We start from the raw sequence: 22,216 nt of genomic DNA, 5'->3' as shown, positions 1-22,216 counted from the left end.
TTAAAGCTAAGTTTCAAGCTTTATTTCTTTTCGGATGTTAGAAATTATTGTGTAGAACGAAAAAATAAAGCTTTTAATTACTGTCTACAAACAAAATTTCAAGAAATTTAAGTAGCAACTTTATTAATTTAAGCAATTTTTTAGCAACTTTTTGACATTTCAGAGAGCAACTTTTCAGCATTTTGCGAGCACAATTGGGAAAGACCTGGTATCTGCTCTCTTGCCTATAAAATCAATTTGTATTGCCACTTTATATAGAACTTTTTAAGCTTCAGCTACAGTGGAATTAGTACAGGTTAATAGATTCCTTACGAGTGCTCCCCATCGAATAAGCATCCCTCTTCCGATAAGCGCCCCTCCCTTTAGCCAAAATTATAAGTAAGCGCCTGGCAGATGCTTATTCGAGGAAATACAGTTATTGAAATGTATATGAATATGGAGAACCAACTTCACAAATTTTTTTTTTGTGCAAAATACGAACTAGTGCAAATTTTTTACCTGCTTATTTATTGGCAAATTGGAAACTGTATTTGCATTAAGGACACGTTTAAGCGAAAGTAGTTTACCACTAAACGTTAACAAAAGTGTTGCCGTGTGCTCTTCATTGGAAAAATGTGATGTTTACCCAGCCATGACCAGCGCTATTATAGCAACATTCATTAAACTGACTTGTTCCATTGTTAAAAGAACCTCCCCCTCCCCCACAGGAAATATGTTCATTAGCCCCACCACTTCCCCCAGAATAACCTCCACCTCCGCCCGGTCCCTTCCCTGGTGTACAAAAACCACCGCCACCTCCAAATCCACCCCAATGCCATCCACCCTTTCCCCCTTGATGATATCCGAAACCTCCTTTCCCCCCACCACAAAACGTTGAATCGTGTCCATTTGTGTGGAAGCCGCCGCCGCCGCCGCCACCGCCGCCACCTATAATACAATCAAAAAGTGATCAGTAGTTCTCATACAAATAGCACCTATAAATTTGAGTTATTGCGATCAAACAACGATTGCAGTGTTTTGCAACGAGGTTTATTTCTCTATTTTTTTGAGGCTTAATTATTGCATGGATATTGTTAATGAAATGCTTGTGAGGACAAATCAGTTAGGGTTAGCTTCGACTCTCTGTTTAGTGTTTCTATTTAATCCAGGTTCAAAATTAGCGAATAAGTAGCATTGTCATCTTTTTCGATGTCTTCTCCTGCCGTATATTCGCGGATCGCTGTAGAGAATTGGATAAATGTGCAGGAAATTCAAAGAAGGAAAAAGCCAAATTTGACAGAATTTTAACTGCTTGTATGAGGCGTTTCCAAAGTATTATGAAAGAAAAACTTCAAAATGATTTCGATAACTATTGATTTAATAAATCATTCAAAATCTAATTAGCAGCGACTTACTCCCTCATTTGGTTGAAGATCCTGAAGGATGGCAGTGGAATGCAACGAAAATCTTAGTATTTGTAAAAAGAAAATTCCCCACCTACCAGAAAACCTACTATTTGTGCGTCCTCCATGTCCGTTGCTTCCCCCCGAACCCAATGGCGAGTTGTCCCCTGCATTCCCTGTGGTGCTTGTGGACGCATCACATCCCAGATGTTGTTCTAACATATTTTTAATTCCCCCTCCACCTCCAGCTATAATCAAAGGCGTGTTGTCTTCTTTCACTACAAATGTACCTCCTCCGCCTCCAGCAGTTTGTTTGTCGGTATTTCCTCTTTTCCCTTTTTGACCAACAAGGACATGTATGATCTCATCTTTTGTCAAATTAAAGTGTCCAATCATCCGTGCCCCTCTTCCTCCGTTCTTGATGATACTGTCCTTACCGTATCCCCCGGAAGCTCCTATTGCTTCTATTCTGTATTCACCAGTATGTGGCACAGTCCACTGTTGAATACCGCTGGACACTGTAACTTGTCCGTCATGATCCTGACCTGTGTAGTAACTACCAATCGACTCTGAACCTATCCTTCCACTCATACCAAGATTTGTAAACACAGCTGTAAACCCTGTGCAATAAACACAAAATAAAAGGGAGAATTTTGATACTAGTAAGAATTTGTCAAAAGTGTAGCAGGAATTGTTTATAATGCCCACTACCACTTAGGAAAAAGATTCCTTTAAATTCGGCAGAAAAAGATAAAGAAGAAAAATCTCCTGAGAATTCCTCTAACAAGTAAGAATACTTGGTTGATACATCGCCTAAGATCCAATGAAAGATTAAATCAGCAGGAGTCAGAGGCGCTGAAGGAACAAATAAATCAATCAAAATGCACGCTTCCTGGCCCACGGGACGCTTTTTCCGAAAAGTGGAGAGGACGGGAAATGTCAAGAAAGCGCCCTGATGGCAAGGTTGACCTTGTGCAGCAGAAGGAAAAAATTCTCAGGAATAAAGTTTCGATGGCAGTAAGAAGTTTGCTTACCATTCGTGATAAAAAGATTCGTGAAATCTTAAAAGACAGAAATGAGATGAAGAATGCTCAACAGATTGTGCAAAGTAGACAAGAATACCATTAAAAAATGCTTTAAAAAAGAGGAAGGTGGAACGAATCTTGACGTCAATAGATGACACAAACCGTAAATCGTTATCTTTTACAGAATGGATGAAGAAACATATCCCTATGGTGTCTCCCTCAATGCAAAATAGTGGCCTGAATTAAAAAGAAGCTAAAGAAAAAAGCACTTCTTCTCCTGTGCCACGAGTTTCTTTCTTCTCTTTCCTGGTATCAAACTTTGTCTTTAGACATACCTAGAATCTCGCAGCGTGCCTGGCCTACTCTTCTGCTTCTGCTCTCGATTCCGATACCGAAATTTCAGGTTAGTCACCACCGAGATGAAAAACCCTGTATCTTTTCATAGTAAAGAGGCCTAAACTTTGAGCAGAGTTTTGAGGATAGGACTGTTTTGAAATTTCTGTAAATGCATTTTCCTTATCTTTCTACTTAACTCACACTGCAACTTATTTAACATTCAAAATTTAAAAAACCCTCGCGCTACAGTACTTTCATACGAGCATTAACATTCAAAACTCAAAAACTTTCGCACCACTGTCACTCGTGCTAAGAAGTTCGTTCGAACTTCTTCGCGTCCCTTTGAAAGAAAAAAAATGATCTTTCGCGCTGTTATGGCGCGAGCTAAACAAGAAATTATCTTTGCGCCTTCACCAACATCCACATTTATAAAAATCGTTGTGCCATAATCGTCCCTGGGACCAACCATGACTCCCTCTGCGACTTCATCGAGCCTAAACATTTTCGCATCCATTACGTCTTTAAAAAACTCACGCTCTTTCGAGCTACTGTTGCCCAAGCCGCACAAGGAACTCCCTTTGCAACTTACTAAACATTCAAATCATAAATTTTCGCGCTCTTGTTGCACGAACCATACAATTAACTCTTTCTACAACTTCCTAACCATTCAGCCCGTTTTGCGTATTTCTAAAAATCACGCTCATTCGTGCTATCATTGCACGAGACGAACAAAAAACTATCTGCGACATCATCAACAGTGTGTATTCGAAAATATTTTAGCGCCATTGTCGATCTATTTTGGCTATTGTCTCTCTATGAAACTCCCTCTGCGATTTCACTGAGCCCAAAATTTTTCCGTGTCGTTCAGAAAATCACCCACTTTTGCCTTATTGTCGTTTAAGCTTATCGAAAAACCCTACTTTGTGAAGACATCGTCATCCAAAGTCACAAACCTTCGCTCTCTTGTCGGTCGAAGCTCACTTTTTCTTGAACTATAATTCGAGTTTACTGTTTTGAAATTTGCGCTCTTTCGACGTCATTTTTCTCTCGTTCTACAGTGAAAGGTCTACATCGCAATAACAATGCTAAGGTAACTCACAGATTATAGAGACGCATGTCGCAAGAAAAAACAGTTACTTTGGTTTAGATTCATTGATATCCAGTGGTTATTCACCCGTTAAAGAATTTCACGAAAATGTTCTCGAAGTTTAAGCAAGAAAAACCCTCGCATGTCCCCGAGCCAGAAATGCGAACTGGCATAATTCCCTTCAGCTTATTAAGGCATGCGACGCGGAAAAAAGTCCACGAGAATGAGAAATAAGCCAGTTGAAGAAAGAAAAAGCGATGGCTTTGTTAGAAGAAGCATGCGAGGAGGCGAATGATACTCTCATGAGAAGGTTTGGAGGCAGTGGCCTCACTTACGTGTCTGTATATTTCCTGAACCAGCAACTAATCTCATATTGGTCAAGACCAGATGATCTTCATTTTGCAAAGGTTGACTTGAGAGAAAAACTGGAGGAGAAGCAATCGCTAGACTAAGGCCATTGGGGTGGTCGAATATTGGCTGTCCAGAAGGAAAAGCATCGAGGAAGACGAACAGAACTAATCTCGCTAGTGCCTTTTTTAAGCAGATCAAAGGCATTTAACGAACTGAACGATCCTATGAAGCGGTTCTAGGAAGTTGACACCTTAGGTGGCGACGAAAACTATGCAATACCGATAAAAAGAGAGGAGGAGATAGTCCTTGATACGGTTCTAGTCTCATTCGTTCACGATGGAGAGCGTTACCAAGTTGCCACACCTTATAATCATGACCGTCTGTCGTTACCGGACAACTAGAGATGGCCTTCAGCCGCCTTAGAAATACAGAGAAGCGTTTAAATCGACAATATTTACTAGGAGAAGACTATCAGAACGTTGTTGCATCTTACCCCGAAAAGGAGCCACAACGTGAGTGGTACCTCCCTCACCTCTCTGTATGCCGTCCTGAGAGGTCCATTACAAAGACGAGAACCGTATTTGATACCAGTGCAAAGTTTCAAGATACATCTTTAAACGATAAAATTTCACCGGACCCCAAGCTTGAAGCAGATCTGTTCGAAGGCCTCCTACTCTTTCGCCGTTTCCAAGTAGCCATTGCATGTGACGTCAGTGAAATGTACTTACAAATAAACATCTCGCCTTTAGACCGTTCGATGTTTGGATTTCTTCGGAAGAATTTGGAAGTTAATCGAAATCCCGATGGAAATGACTTCGCGTTTGGAGATGCATCCGCTTCGCTTTGTGCCCAGTTTGTGTCTCAGGAAACACCAAGAAATAACAGAGAGAATTTACCTCATGCCTCCGAAACTGTCCAGAAGTCAACATACATATGCGGATACAATTCTTTGACAGTGCAATCCATTTGTTCAAAGAACTTCAAGACCTGCGGAATAAAGTAGGAGAGAAGGCTCGTATATAGTTAGTTTACTCTCCGGAGGTGCTAACAGTCAGTCCACAGAAACTCAGAGCACTCGAAATTAACCTTAGCCACGACACTTTGCCAGTGACAAAAACCTTCGGAATTCTGTGGAATGCTCTGAATGATGTTTTCTCTCCTCGAATCACAACTCCAGTTGAAGGTCTATCGTGGGGATAATAACCGAAATACTTGATCCATTAGGTCTCGCCAATCCGTTCATAGTCCAAGCAAAGATCCTTACTCAAGTTTTGCGGGAAATGGGGGATGGGGTGATACTGTTACTCAAGAGATCGCTGTGCAAGCCGAATGATGGTTTCTAGAGCTGGAGATCTTGAAATAAATCACATTTCTTAGAAGTCTAAGGGAGTCAAAAGTGGAGAGATCGAGCAGCGCCCTCACTTTCATGGAAGCATAAAGAGTGTTCATGGGATATTAAGCTATCTAAGATGTTCCTACGATAAAGAGTATCACAAGTCTTCATGATTGCATCCAAGACCAAGCTTGCTCCTTTCACGCTTATCACAACACTTCGATCGGAGTTACCAGCTTACATATGTTCCCGTGGAATGGACGTCAAATACATCGTGACGATTCAACTTCGGTGGCAAGTTCCGCAATTTCTTTCTCAAGCAGAAAACAAGTGGCCACAAGTGAAGATCGAGGAGGGTCTAGAGGTCAAAACCGAGAAGTCTTTCATCCACACAGTTTCGTTTCTGTTGAAGTCGTCGAAGATAACAGGTGGAAACTAAAACCTGAAAATCGGTCAAGTTGGTACAACTCACGCGAGTGACATTTTGTATGATAATATTTGTCGTGAAGTGCCACACAAAAGAGAAAGGACGGTTAGACGGTCCTGTTTCTCCTAACGAAATTAAGCTGAGTTACAAATAATCAGAGAAACGCAGCGGGCTGATTTCGCCGAGGAGTTCCTAGCTATTAAAATAAATGAGCCTTACAGAAGAGGAGTAAATTGCCCGAGCTGACGCCGAAAGTCGATCTTGATGGTCTACTTCGCTGCGATGGTCTACTAAGGTTTACTTAAAGTCTACCTTACGATATGCGATTTCCGATAATTTTTCCGAGATGAAACTGGGCGACGAAGCTTATCGTAAAGCACCATCGTGAGGATGAAAACCACGTTACCGGAACGAACTACACGCTTGTTTACCACTCCGCCGAGCATAGGATAGTTGAAGCGAAAGACAAAATTCGGGAATGGGAAAATGCATGCAGTAAGTGTAATGAGATAGCATGATATTTTACAAACAGTTACCTATGCAGTTCGTTCCATTTCCTTGAAATCCATCTTTACACGTGCAGCTGTGAGATCCCAAGATATTGTTACATTTAGCATTCACATCACAGGTGTGTGTTTCGTCAGTGCATTCGTCCAAATCTAGAACATTATAGAAGAAATGTCATGAAAATGAAACCTTTTTTTTATGTTTCTGTCTTGTGTTTTGTTAATGTTTGTTATTCTTGATTTGTTTTTATTTTAAAGTCAACTCCGAAAAGTAAGGTGAGATAAGATAGCATGATCTGTTACAAACAGTTACCTGTGCAGTAAGTTCCATTTCCATGAAATCCATGTTTGCACGTGCACTTGTAAGATCCCAAGGTATTGTTACACTCAGCATCCTTATCACAACTGTGTGTTCCGTCAGTACATTCGTTCAAGTCTAGAACATTAAGAAAGAAGCACTTAAATAAAACCCTTTTTTTATGCTTTATCTTGTGTTTTGTTTTGTTATGGTTTGTATTCAATTCATAAAACTGGGAGGGTAAAAAATGGTAAAAGAAAAAACAAATTTATCATCTTACTGATTGGAAACAAATTGCAGAGGATTGCTCACCTTCACCACAATCATGGCCTTCAAATCCAGATCCAAGAACACATAAACACTGATAATCTCTGTCTGTAAACCCAGCTTGGCATGTTGCATTATTCTTGCAAGGATTTCTGGCACAAGCATTCTTACGAATAAAAAGAATAGGAGCACTTTAATTTTTGTGCTTACCTTCTGCGCATGCGTTCGTGTTTGCGAGTTCTGAATGTTATGCAGGTTTTCAAATCTATAGGTCCTCTGTAATGGTCCTCGTGTGTGCTCTCATTTATATGCCCATATGTTCGACGCAAGCTCGCTTATTTTGCACGCAAATGTCTGCGTTGAACATTGGTTTTCTTTATATGCGTGGCACTGTTCAGAGCGAGGAAAAAATGTGTTTAAATCCTCAAAATGTATCACAACAACTCCGGAGGTGGGGATATTAAATTAATAATAATAAAAAATAATATGCTTCTCCCAATTCTCTATTTCAAAGGTTAAACGTGTAAGTATCATAACCTTTCTTTTGGTTGTTGGAAGGAGAATTAAGAGGAAGGGGATAGGCTAGGGAATCCTTGGTCTTGTTAAGAAGCTTCGACGAGACAAAGAATTTCATTCTCTTGGCTAATAAGCGTCATCCTCACCTCAGCACCGCGGTAAATATAACTTTCGCTTTTCACCAGATCTTTATCGTGTTCAATAGTAGCGTTATTCAGATCACACTTGTGTGTTCCAGACAGCTGTGTTATCGTGTGGAAGTTATAACTGACGCAGTTAGGTTCCAGGTAGCATTGCGCCATGCAGAGATCCTCGTCGAATACTTGAATGGTTCGAACCGTGTGATTCTCCAACCTGTAGCCAGGTTTAGGAAAACTGGTAAACTTCAAATTACGGCAGTTACCTGGTGAAATATTACATTAAGTTAGAAAGTGGCTATGTAGTATTAAGCACATCTTTTGAAACTCGAAATCGAGAGCAGTGTTAGTGCTCAATTATTGCTTTGTTTTCCTTTTGTGTTTTTGCCACGAGAATAACACCAGTCGAGTGATTCTAATTTATACTCTGAGTAATCACTTCTATTTTCATCTTCCTTCGGAAGCGTTCAGCTATCGTGATCAATTGTTGCTAAAATCAATAAACAATTTTTTTGATATCCAGAGTGACTCGTGTTTATCAAGTGTTATATTGATCGTTTTCATTGTTACACATCGAGAGAGAGAAATTCAGTGGATAAGGTTCAGAAATTGCAGTGTTATAGGAGAAAGGTTAAGGAAGCACTTCTCCAAGTTTTAGGTCTCTTTGTTTTCCCAAACTTAAGATGTTCGTCGAAATGTTTGGCGCAAAGTTACAGAGTCAAGTATGGAGCCGCCATGCTGGTGATTATCTTTGGTCCGCCAACATGGCGGCCGGGAATAGCGGAGGACTTCTGGAACTTACTTTGGCTATCTAGCCCACTGATTATCTAAACTAAACCAAAAAACGTACGAAAACACTTTTCCTAACAATTAATATGAAAAAACGTTGAAAATCACCAGATAGGTCTATAAACGCAATCGGAGCTTTATGTCACGCAACCACCATAACTCTGAACTTCAAACTGCTTTGGTTTCCAAACCAAGCACGCTTTTGTGTTAAAAATTTGAAAACAGATACAAATTTATACCCCCATATGCCTGATGAGGATAAAAATTTTCGTGGCCCCGTATTTTTGGATTTTCGAATTTGATGATGTCACGTGAAAATCAGCAATGAAGTTCGGAAATAACACGCGCTGTCATTGGTTGAAAGGGGGTGTTCTACCAGAGTATAGAGCACGGAGCTGAGCCAAAGCTGTCACATCATCTGCCAATTTGTACTTTGTCTACCCTTTTTTCGTTTCTTGGAAGTGAAATTTCGGAATAAGCGAGCCGGAAAGTAGCAACAGAAGAACCAAATAAGGGTTTGTAAACATGCCAAGCTCTGTAATTTGCTCTATTCTAACGTGCGAGGAGACGAAAATCCTAGCAAAGAAAACAAAATGGACAATCCGAGTTTTGAAGGTTTTCACGCTCATTTAGATTATAAACTTACGTAAAGCAATAAAAATCAAACACAGCTGACACTCGTATAGTATATAAAGTTTAAATTCATGCAAATCATGAGCATGTCAGAGCAACAGCGATCATGCTGAGGTCCATCGCGACTAGCTTATCATAGCGATCTCCGGTCATTACAGTGCAGCAAACCTCAGAAATAACATCGGTCGCCCTTCGAGTGAACTGAACTAAGAGCTTGCTCTGATATCCTTCCCGATGCGTTGAGTGGGCCACATCACTCACAGCAGCCGAGTTTTTCGGCGCTGTCATCCCGAGCAATCTTTTTCCTGTGAATTCGGCTATCGTTCATTCAAAAAACACACGCCTTGCGCCGTTTGTTTTCTAATTGTCACGAGAAAAAACTGTGTTTTTATGAGCCACAATTCGGCCGGATTTTATTAAACTTTTCACGTTCAGATTCCGTATTAAGACTAAGACACTTAAGGCAAAAGTGTTATATTCGTCCCACCGAACTATTTCAGTTTGTGAACTATTGCAGATTGTAGGCGTTGATAGTTTGTGAACTTAGATGGTTTAACATTTTTGACAGCTTCAGACGTGCTTAACCAATTAGTTCATTTGAATCACTCTAATGAGTATCCTGATTGCTTTATTGTAGCCTGCTTTAGGAGAGTATAGAGCATGCTGACAACACTGTTGTTCGCTCAGGAAGTAAGGTTTGTTTTGAAAATTGAAATTACAGCGTAGGGAATATAACGGATTTTTTCCTTTAAAACAAATAAAGAAGCCTTGACTGTGCCCTGTTCTGTTATGAAGCACTTTGGAAGTGGCTTGAGCCCTCAAGAATTGGAGAGAAACACTCGGCGACTACATCTCGTGTTTCACTACACTTCCTTCGTACTCTACCGCCTCCTGCGTGCTTTACAAGAGAACAGAGCACAATAAAGGTTTCTCTATTTGTTTAATAATGGTCGAAAGTTTAAAGAACGAACCATGCTGAGACGAAACGTCTGAACATATTTAGTTTCTTTACAAAGTTTATTGTCGTGGAGATTTTTAACCTGGTCAATTCATGCAAAGCGTGTGTTGTTATGTCGTAAGTTCAGTCTTCGAGCATACTGCATACTGCGAAAATTATGAAAAACAAACCTAGAGAAAAACAAACTCGCTCACTTATAACTCTCGAGGTTATAAATTTTATGAACTCCTCGGTATGAAAAGCGATTCAGCACTACTCAGGTCCTAGCTTTTTAACTCTAAAAATGTAACAAAAGTAGCGCGCATTAACAGTCACTAGAAGGCGAAACGCTGAACTTTACCCTCCAGCATGTACATTTCAAGATTATAAATGAGTATAACAGGAACAATAAATCCTAAAACGTCAACTGTCGTCTTTGTTAAGAAAATCTTTTTGTCGAAATCACCTGTTTTTTATTTCCCACAAACTTAGTTAGAACTTCTTTCTAAGGTGGATCGGCCAGGTTTTACCATAGATGACATGTTTAGGCCAAGTTTGATGCAATACTGTTTCCTTTTTTTTTAATTTTTAAGCAGGTTTTGCGGAAGCAACATATTTCCACGAAACGTTATTTTTCCCGTTGTGACGAATTAGAAAGTTTCATTACAAGACTTGAAAAGTTTTACTGCTTTGTAAAGTTTTCATTCGAGCAAGCCAAGCCATTTCAGTTGAGTTCGACGGAGCTCCTCGACTTCAAATACGAATGAAGGTCTGCCAGTTTCTAACTTATCCATTGCGCCCGATAAAAAAGTCGAACACGTTCTTGGGCTTCATTGAAGATACAATAAATATTTTTTTAAAATAAACTTTCACTTTTAGATACTTTAACAGGCCATGTTTCCTAAAATTTTAATTCGTTCGTGATCCTGTTACTTCAAAAAACTGGGTTATAAAATGACTTAATAATACATACATAGGTACATAAAATACATAGGTTGTCTCATCAAATAATTTCTTCTATTTAATACAAGAAGAGAAGCTTGTACGGATATTTCAAGGTTCAGTGGTTGTCAATAAAAATTATTAAAAATTAATATGCTGGAAAAATTTGAAATTTTCTCAAACTATACCTTGTCCTTCTGGTATTAGGGAAGCCAAAACGACGAGAACAAAGCAGTAGAATACAAAGAGCATGTTCTCAGAAAACGCTCGTAAGTTATAATTCCAGAGAACAGCCACAGCGTGTTTTCAAACTTTAGGAAAACATCTTGCAAAATACGACAGCTGAAGAATCTGCGTTCAAATACTCCAATCCATGATTATTTATGAGATTCTCAGTGGTTGTCATAACTGAATAAGATGCTCTGGGATGTAGTTGGCTGGTGAAGCTCAATAACATATGCCTTATTGACCAAGCGTGAGGTCAACATGGCTTGATAATGCATTTTGCGTTTCTGTGGACCGAGGCAAAGTCGACGTCCATAAAAACGAAAAAAAAAAAAACACTGAAAAAAGCAACGGGGCTAATATCCATTCATCTTAACCGAACAAGCTTTATTACATGGATTTACAACAAGGATTTGGTACATGGCAAAAATATTTCGCTTTAATAAGAATCAAGAGTGACTTATGACACTTCTGATGCATTGTGAATTTGCAGGCTACTATGTCATCTGTGATTTAGTACTGAACAGACGCAGGGCAACTTGGAATCTATTTGTTAAATAGAGCATGCTGACGACACTGTAGTTCGCTTTGCAAATAAAGTTTGTTTTGAAAATTGAAAGTAATGCTCGGGGAATTTAATGGATTCTTTATTATAAAACAAATGGAGAAGCCTTGGCTGTGCTCTGTTCTGTTATAAAGCACTTAGGAAGCGGCTGGAGCACTCAAGAAGCGGGGAGAAACACTCGATTACGTCTCGTGTTTCTCCCTACACTTCTTTCGTGCTCTAGCCGCTTCCTGCGTGCTTTATAACAGAACAGAGCACAGTCAAGGCTTCTCTATTTGTTAAATATACGGAAAAAAAAAAAGTTTAATGATGACGTCATCTATACGTCTGTCCTCCAATAGATCATAAGTGAGAACCAATCAGAATGCGTGCATAACTGAACTTATTATATAAACTCTCATAGAGCACGCTCTTTTAACCAATGACAGCACGCGTTATATCCGAACTTTATTATAAAAAAGGTTAAATAACCATCTGAATCAATTTCAGCCAACCCTCTTTAAGCCGCCTACATCAACCAGTTACCCAAACAATTTCCTGAAAACAGCTCGGTGTCCGCTAGAATCAGACCGCCTCCTTTCCTTTGTTTCCTTGCACTTTCACACTGATTGACAGCCCTGATGTTTAATCGAAATTTAAACTTCTATCTAGTGGATGCGCTTGCTCTTTATATTTCTCAAACAGCCAGGAAATCAAGGAAATCGACTGATCTACGTGAAATGTACATGCCCATTCCATTTCGGCTACAGTACAATGGGATGGCTGACACAAAAAGACAAGCTTACGTACACTGATAACGCTCATGTGGTAAAGCTGTCCGAATTTTTTAGAATTTCATGAATTGTAAAAGCTTATTGAACACCAAATGTTGCTGAAATAAACTCACGGACAAGTAATTCAGCCTCATGGTTTATCTTCTGCTGTTGCAGCCATTCTTTGCACTTTGCACTTTTTTCAGCTCCAAAAGAGGGTTTCTTTCTTCGTCTTCGAGCTCTTCAACCTCAGTAACTGTTCGTCTTCGTTGGAAAAATTTTCGTTTTCTACAGTAAAGCTTCTGGGTGGTACAGGATTTGCAGTTTTGGGTAATTGATCTATGTTGTCTTCGGACGACTCGTCCAAATTTGCCACTATTATGAACAAAACTAATCGCCTCTTTCCCAGTTTCTTAGCTATTTTGCTCTCTGAGGTGCACATTGGTAGGTAGGTAGGTAGGTAAGGCCTGTTTTTAATTGTTGTTCCTCATTTGTTTGTTGCTGTTGTTGTTGTTTTTTTTTTTTATTTTTCATTTTCTTGTGTGACCTTAAATAGATAAAATTGAATTTTTACAATTCATAAATATCAAGAATTACAAATAAATAATATAAGATACAGACAAACACGATCATCCTTCTACTACCTTCTCCTCCCTATTGGAGACAAAAACTAGCCAAAACTGTTGCCCTGGGATTTAAGATGGCGTCCTTGAGTGAACAAAGTCGAGTTAGGGAATTATTTGATTCTGTGACTTTGGGAGTAGTTCGATCGCTTGGTAAGTCCTCTTTTCAAATACTTAATTTATACTTACTTTAAAAGAAATGTGTATCTTCTCAGAGGACTTGAATATTTTTTTCTTCACAACAAATGGACTGTTAATTCAGTGGATCATCAAGTTTGATGTTAATTATCGACAATGCATCTTTGAAAAAATAATGCGAGTAACAGTAAATGTTTCCTGGTGCCTTCACAGGCTGCAGGAAGCAGGAAACTTTGGTCATATAGAGTTTTGGGTCACTTGGCTTGTAAGACTTCTTAGAATCATCACTGAACATTTTGACGGTTTGATTTGTTGTTTCATATCTATTTTCTCCATTTTATCAGGGAGTGTTTTACCACTGGGAAAAATGGAGCTGAATCCTATGACAGGTCTAGTGTTGCTGTCGAAAGCAACATCTGTTAGTGATGGCAAACCCTCATTGGCTGATTTAGATACTGATTCAGATGAAGAAGATGGCCAAGGTATTGACCAAACATGGGGACAGATCCAGGAATTTGACAGAGGGAGGGGGAGAGGGGAAGCATCCTTTAATTTAAAAAAACAAACAAACAAACAAACAAACAAACTATTTTTCTTTATGTTGGACCCTAACATATATAAGCAAAGGAATGATTCAGGCCAAGTGAATATATTTGTTAAGAAGTAATATGTGATCCCACATTTCAAGAAGCTTTCTTTCAAAAATTTGTCAGATCTGATGGAGAGGGATCTGAACCCCACTCATCCTACCCCCCTGGATCTGCCACTGAAACAGGACCTTGAATACCATGATTTTGTCAATAATAAAGATCTGTCCCAGCTAAGACTGAGAAGTGCTAGTGATCATCAGATGATGTTCTTTCCTTTGTTTTCAATTCCTCACCAGGTCACCTAAAACCACACTTTGATAATCGCTGCAAGGTTTTTGAGCTGGATCCATGTGACAGCTATGATAAAGTCTGTTTGGTTTACAAAGACATCAAAGCTGGTGGGTGAAGTTGGACAGTTCAAATAAAATCGTAGATTTTTCCAAGCTGCCAAATGGTTGATATAGATGTTGTGGTTCAATTTTATCCTTGGTTCAAATTTTGTTTTCTTTTGTTTTTGTGTATTGTAATGTATGATAACAAGTTTGAAACAAAGGAAAATAAAATTTGAAGCAAGGACAAAATTGAACCACAACATAGACATTCTTTATGTCAACTAAGTTCTTGGCATTGGAATATCCTTCATTTTTTCTGTCTCTCCTCTGCAAGTTTGCTAGTTCTCAAAATTAGTGGATTTTTGGTATATGCCCAAAATAGAGAAAAAAAAAACTTGTCAATGCTCATCGCAATGTCCTGTTCTCAGGAGTAACAACAGGACAACCTGAGATCTGGTTTCTTGATCGTTCACTGGAATGGTGGTATCTTGCTTCATCTTTCAATGATTATTTCAGAATGATGAGAGTACATCTTGGCCTTCCACTCTGGCAATATCTTTTTACTGCAACAGGTCTAAGTCCAGAAACAAAGGTAGGCATAACTTAATTTGTGATTTTGCAACAAGTTAAATCAGTCACTTATTATTGACTTAAGATTAATGTACTGGATTGGAAGGTCCTGGTTTGAGCCCATGGACTGAGTGGTAAATATGACGTGTTGTTGGGAAAGACTGTCAACACCAGATGTTCTAATTCTCTCAACTTTGAAGTTTATGATAAATGTGTACTAGAAACAGTTCGGAATAATTTCGGAAGTGCACAGAGGTTACTTCCATAAGACCAGCATTCATTCAAGGAAGAGCAACTTGCAATGGAGCTTTCAGAGCAGACTCTCTCGTTTGGTGTTCATGGTTTTTGCAGTTAAAAGGTTCCTTATTTATTTCTGAGGGTTGGTATCTCTGCAGAAACTTGGTGGAAACTAATAGAAAAACATTTCTTCTGTTTACAGCAATGGTTCAATCTCTATGCACCAACTTGATTAGCCATTGGCATGGCCAATGTGGAACAAAAGGCCCAACAGAAGCCAAATTCAACAAAGAGAAATAAGTCTGCCACAAATCTTCCTTTCAACTCATTAGATGTAAACAGACCCTTTAGAGGTAAAACTGACAAAGGAAAGAGTAAGCTTTCCCAGGCAAAGAAACCACCTCTGGGAAAGACTCAAAACTCAAGTCAGGGTTGACAGGGGCAGTCTGGTAGATCAGCACCAAGATGAAAACAACATGTTTTAATTGGAGCAAGTTAATTTCACGCCCTGTGTATAGTATGCATAGCACTAATATTTAAATAAAAACTAAAATTTGATCGATCCAATTAAACACTTCACTACAGTGTAAGTCTCTATCTTTGGCAAACACAATATTAGACATCTGATGCAAAATAAATAAGATTACAAGATTATTGAAAAGTATATAAAAAATTAATAGAGGAAATATGAAAATACTCTGCATTATGCATGGACAGCCTAAAATCATGGAAACATGTATGATTAATTCTCATCACAAGTTCCAACCCTGTTTTCTACTTGCAGCATAAAGCTATATGCAGGCTTTTGGATCTCAAATATGTCTAAATACAGGGGTGTATTCTGGCACAGCCCTGGTACCATAGGTGACTAACTTTGTCAAAGATAAAAGCACCTAGCTGGGAACCTGGGATCTGTAAGATAAGAACCTTTAGCAATACTGTGATTCTTCTGAGAATACAGCTTTGAAAATGGACACATCATTGACCCTCACACTGACTGCTACCACCAATTCTTTCTTTCTGAAAATTAAACAAAACCAACAGGGAAAGACACTAATTAAATACTTCTAAAGATTAAATAGACTTCTTCAATTCTGTCTTTAGCTGTCACTCTGATTGTGATGCTTCACTTGAGGATGGTGATAATGATGATAACGTGTCCTCTGAATCAGATAGTCTATCACAGAGTTCAGCAATCTTTTTTCTTGAACTTGCTTGAGCTTTTTTCCTTGGACTTTTCCTGTAAGACAAGAATAAATGTTGCTTATTGTTACAAGAAGCAGGAGCCTTGTTCTTCAACTCTCAAGATCTGATTCAAGTTAGAATTCTACCTTTTGGTTGCTATACATTTCCTTGTAAATTAATTAACTAAAGAGAACTTGATACTATAGCAACTGAAGATAACACACTCTTGTTGATAAATTAGATTATTCTTATCCCTAAGTAGCTGGATGATGCAGTGAAAGTACAAGGAAAAGAGACAAGAAGACACTGATTTTATCAATGAATATTATTTATTTCAAAAGTTCCAGTCTTTCTCGTTAGAGAGCATTTGAATTGATAGAACTCTATTGTACAGAAAAAAATAACAAGAACTTGACCCTTTTACTCCTAAGATCTTATTTGCTTTGTTTAACTTCTTACCTTCTGTTTTATAATTCTTATGATGTTAGTTCTGAGAATTTGGTATTGGATGAACTACTACATATAATCCTTTGATTGATATATATAATTTTTTTTAATTCTCATCACTTTTTTGCTTGATATTGTAAGGAGAAATTCTGTCTTGATCACTAATAGGAGTGAGAGGGTTATCAAACATATCTACCTTGTGCGCCATGTTATGATATCACTGTTACTTGACGATAGCTCATCTGAACTGTTGTTGATTTGATGTGAGCTATCTGATAGTTCACTTGTTGGTATGGGTGAATCACTATCCCCGTCAGTAGAAACTGATAATGATGATGATGATGATTTGTGTCCAGATGCCAGGCCTGATTCAGAATCAGATGAATTCTCATTATCATTCTCTTCTTCTGAATGAGACGAAAAGCCCTGTGATTCTTCAGTATACTTGACTGTTCTATTTAAATAAAAAGTACAGTCAAGGATTATAAAGGAAGATGGCTCTGCAGCCAATGCTAAATTCAAATAAGGCCCTTGTTTCCCCCCTCCCCCTCTTCAAAAACCCTTTTGCAGATGCCAGGAATCTGTACACATTACCTCTCAGTATTCTGTGAAAAATTAATTCTGAAGAACCATTTATTTTCTTAATATCTTTGAAGAAATATCTAAAGGGTGCAAATTTCATAAGCGTTAATTTTGAGGAGGAAAATTAGTCTGAACCTACCGGAAAAACACCTGCAGGGATGAACAAAGCAAACTGACTTTCCAGTAGCTTAATGATTAAAATTAAATTATAACATAGCGGGCGTGCTTGCCTCAAAGGAACACTAGCAATCGAAATTACGCGCGGTAACCAGAGGGGAGGAAACATCACACTCAACCTGCTGTGTGGTTTGGATGGGGTGCTGTACGCAAATACAGTAGAGGGAGCTTCAAACTCCATTCAGCTTTGAAACTTTTTTGGAAAAGCAGGCAAAGTTTCAAATGCAAATGGCAATCCGGCTATAGAATTCGGCGACTACATTTCTATGGATAATGGCGCCACTCATCGATTCGAACTGAAGTGGACATATTTTTGCAAAGACGGCTTATGCGGATAGGAGCACCTATTATTTACACTCCGTCACTGTCATCCAAGTTCGATGCAGCTGAATTTGTTTTTAATAAACTTAAAATTGCCTTAAGGAAGGAAGAATTGGACCGATATTGCACGAAAACGTTCATGTCCCGCTTCATGAAGCACTGGATTAAATTACTATTGACGATATGTTTGGTTTTAACAACTTACTTCTGTAACTCAACAAATTTACAGAGAATTGTCAAAGAAGGTAAGCTATTCATATGTTAACAAGGAGTAAAAGGAACCTTCTAAAAGTTAAAACATTGTTAACGTTAATTGAACGCAACATTACAATAAAGGAAACTTTTCGAAGACATTTTAGCCTACTAAATAAATTAAATCATAGCCCTGCGTGCACGTGTGTTGCTGCTTTCCTAATGGCTGAAAATATCCATGAATTTCAACTCATGTACAGCCAACAAAAACGTATTTTTCTTAACAGTTGTAACCACGATCCGACAGTTTATGGCCCGGTTTTAAATTGTAAATGTAACAGCCTTACCAGCTCAATAGTAATTGTAAACATCAGTGATCGATGAAAGGTAAAACCTTCCCAAAATATTACTAAAAAAGTAGTGGTGTTCTTGGCTGTTCATACATGCGGATAAATCCATTAGAGTACTTGCAGCATCTGAAAGCGGACGTTTCTCAGTTTCCTCTACAGCTGTCAAAATAATATTGCATCATTAGAGGCTGGTACGGGTTGATAAATAGTGTTCATACGACTTTCAATCAGTTTAGTTTTTTAAAACTACACTGATTGAAAAGCGAAATGTTGAAGGCTGAAAGTGCACACACCAAAAGTGGCTGCGAAAGAAACAAGCGGTTAAATAAAATCAGAAAATATTGTTTGCTTTTTCTTTTTTTTTGATATAGTTTTTACCATTACTTTGTTTAGCATTTTACAGTGAAACTCCGCTGATGTAGGGTCTGTCACTCGAGAGTACACACAATTCCTGATGCGTAAAACAAACGCGCTGTACAACAGCATATAGGTAACGCGTGCTCAATCGAACTTATCGCCTAAACAAGATTAGCAGTATGCAGTCGAAACGTCGCGATCCGTATCCGAAGTGACCCACTCATGAGACAAACGATTATATCTCTTTTGAAACACGCTGGAGTTTCGCGTTTTCTTCGCATGCTTCCTTAACTTAGCATACATTTAGCTTTGAAGAACATAACTCAGAATTTTCAACATTTGGCCGATTTCCACTAAAAGGAAACCTTTCGAAATAATTTCCGGTCAAAATATATTAATGCCGAGCTTGTGTAAGCAGCAATCAAGTATTTTATGTGAAAACGTTTCTGGAATAAATAGAAATTCCTTGAAGAATGACTATACATTTATTAAAAGTTTCTATAGAGATGACGTCTTATCATATTTTATCGAAAGTCTGATTAGATCAAGAGGAGAGAAAACTGATTTCCTTTAACTGCGGGAGATGGTGTTGTGATAATCACGCGTCCTCAGCAACGGAGGCACCCTACGGGCCGGCAAAAACACCTTTTATGCGGTTCGTCATGACAAAAACAAAACAAGGAGAGAAAACAAAAATTCGGCCTGATCAAACTCAGTCATAATAAATCACAGGCGGCCCAAGCTCACGTCTCGAGAAAAAGCCAACGATTAATTCATGAACGCGTCACGTGTTGTATGACTCGGTGTTAAGGAATAGTATAGGGAATGAAATATGGTCGATTTACAACGATAATTATTTCGAAATATGAATATTTTACACGTAAAATCAATAACACTTACTCACATCGTGTGTGTGTTATGTCAAGACATAAATAACAGTGATGGTAAAGCAAACTTAAAACAACAGAAATCGCCGGAAACTACATCGGACACCGAATTACATAAAAGTGTATACGAAAAAGCATCACAGAAACTCGAGACGGACGAAATTTTGAGAGCGCGCACGTGCTACTTGAAATTTGCACTCGTGTTACATGAAAAATGCACTCCGTTAGGCCAATCAAAAGTGCATAATTTATATATTAAAAAGTTGGAAATTAAGTGTCTCATCAGTTTTCTCGCAATTTGATTGATTTCTTCAAACAAGCCTTGAAATTTGATTGATTGTTGTGTTATATAACAATTTATAATTTTTTAATTATTTGTTGTTTGAATTTAATTTTGCTGGCTTTTAACGCTCAAAAATTTGCTGGGCAAAAGGCCTCACGAGCTACTTTTGGCATTAAACAATCTAAAGTCACTTGTAATGCACAGGGAAAGTAACAAGCTAGGTCATATTTCAGAAGAGAGCAGTTGAAAAGCTTCTTGCAGAGCTAAACCTCAAAAAAAGGTGACCTCCACATGTTTGCATGAAGGTCCTGTGTGTCACCTGCTCTGAGATGTGTCTGGCCTCTGCCTCACTGTGAAAGATGAATGAAAATGAAGTCCTGTCAATATACCAAGCCCAGGCAGGGGGCAGGGATGTGTTCCGGTCAATTTCAGCTGAGCATGTGTTGCTGGCCCCTCAGAACTCCCTCCTAATATGGTAACAACTTTTCAACCCATTCCCATTTTTTAAATCCCCATATACCAAAACTGACCAAAATCTCAGAAAAATGCAATCCCATTCTAGAAATTGTATTCAACCCCTTTATAGTCAATCCAGTCGTGAAAGTGCGACACCATCCAGCGGCATATCCCCATTAGCCATTAGCCTATTGCTACAAAGAACCACTCCCCCTGATAACATGGCTGAAAAGCCAGTATGACACATGAAAACCCAAGTTTTATCGTCATATGTAATGCACCCCTTTTGCTCCTTTTTGATGCCATTTCTTCATCATTATCCATTTTCCTCTTTCAGATTTCCCAAGAAATTTCCAAGAAATACAAGAACAGGCCGGTGAATATTATGGGTGAAATAAACACTATTTAAAAACAGACTGTTTACCTTATTTGTACTGTGTTGTAATTTCTGGCCCATGAGAAGGAGAAACAGTTGTTGGTGTTAAACTTAATATTAATTAAATAATACTACAGCAGTGTCTAAAAACGCTCAAAATGATTTTGTCATTCATTATGTTAAGTTCTCGTTATTCATACATATTGTACCTCAAAGAATGAATTTTTTAGCTTTACAATTACCTCTACTCCATGTATTAATTCTTAAGCAAATAAAAACATAGAGCATATCATGTTATGATTACAGGTTTATTGTTTAAACATTTCTTCGTGGCACAGTTATCTAAATTAAGCGACATAAAGAATTTGACACACTGCACATTGTTGAACTAACACTGAAACCTTTCCCCCCAATCTTCTTGCTAGCTGTTGTGCCCTCTTAAAAATTACTTATTGCAAAGGAATTTCAGAGTTATGGCAGAGTCATAGGTAACCTAGTCTTCCGCCTACGTCTAAAGAATGGCTGTGAAGGAGACTGAAGGTAACTGATCTTCTTGCTAGTTGTTTTGCCCTCTTAAAATTTAATTGCAAAAGAAATTTCAGAGTTATAGGCAACCCAGTCTCCTATATCTAGAATGGCTGTGAAGGAGAGTGGAGGTAACTTATCTTCTCGCTAGCTGTTGTGCCCTCTTGAAAATGATTAATTTCCAAGGAATTTCCGAGTTATGGCAGAGTTCTATGTAACCCAGTCTCTTACGTACTGAGAAGGGCTGCAAAGGAGACTTTTGTTACCTCCACCTGGAGGTAGCTTCTAGCTACATTAGCTGTTGTGCTTCTTTGAAAGTTACTAATTGCAAAGGAATTTCATTGGGACTCACCACCCAAGTCTCAACACTCATTTTTTATTTTTTAAACTCAAACCTCCTGTCATAACCAGAGCTCTGAAATCAACAAGACAACTTTTAACAGCGAAAAATCACTTTATTGACTTAAATCAACTATAGTTATTAACATGTTACCATAATGACTTAGAGTAAGGTTATGAGTAAGTACTATTTGATCAACACTAAAACTGAGAGATCCTTTCTGTAACTCTCACAAAACTATCTTCCAAGGTTTTTGTACATTTGGAAGCAAGAAAAATTTTCTAGATAATTAATTTCTAGTCGTTATCAGGCACAAACGTCCTTTCTTTATGCCAAGTATAGCATTCTCCCCCACTTTAGTGAAAGAGTACAAGAGCCTCCTGAAAAGTTATTCTAGACTTTGGCAGAAAAAATGACTATCTAAAAAGTGAATAAAGTTTAGCGTAATTTGAACGTGCCATCACATGAAGTATTTAAAAGCGCTAGTACCCTGATTAATAGCAAATGAATCAGATCCGAATTGATTCAGTCTGATAACTGAGACGGCTCCTACGCTCAAATAGGCGCCCTCCCCCAAATAAGCGCTTACTAGGCCTTTCTCGTTTGCACTCAGCAACATTTGAGCGACTTTTAGCGTCTAGAGCAATTTTTTGCGGTTCTAGCCAACTCGAGCAATTTTTGCCTTTCTGAGAATGTTTTTAACATAATCAGGGTTTAGAGCACATATCAAACACGAAAAA

At 38.4% G+C, this 22,216-nt stretch overlaps 1 protein-coding gene and 1 pseudogene across 1 annotated transcript; one reads left to right on the top strand and one right to left on the bottom strand.

Moving 5' to 3' along the window:
• Positions 1-601: 601 nt before the first annotated feature.
• Positions 602-11,218, bottom strand: LOC136280222 (ALK tyrosine kinase receptor-like). The gene is made up of 7 exons (XM_066165107.1): positions 11,155-11,218; positions 7,675-7,931; positions 7,058-7,178; positions 6,761-6,883; positions 6,478-6,600; positions 1,493-2,002; positions 602-927 (listed from the first exon to the last, which is right to left on the bottom strand). Exons 1-7 carry the CDS (start codon positions 11,216-11,218, stop codon positions 602-604), a joined length of 1,524 nt encoding a protein of 507 aa, XP_066021204.1.
• A 1,990-nt stretch (positions 11,219-13,208) lies between these two features.
• Positions 13,209-15,467, top strand: LOC136280225 (tubulin polyglutamylase complex subunit 2-like; annotated as a pseudogene).
• Positions 15,468-22,216: the final 6,749 nt, after the last annotated feature.

Source organism: Pocillopora verrucosa, chromosome 4 (assembly GCF_036669915.1).
Source record: "Pocillopora verrucosa isolate sample1 chromosome 4, ASM3666991v2, whole genome shotgun sequence".
Lineage (NCBI taxonomy): Eukaryota > Metazoa > Cnidaria > Anthozoa > Scleractinia > Pocilloporidae > Pocillopora > Pocillopora verrucosa.
The sequence above is the reverse complement of the archived record's forward strand: the minus strand, read 5'-3'. Positions and strand labels throughout refer to the sequence as shown.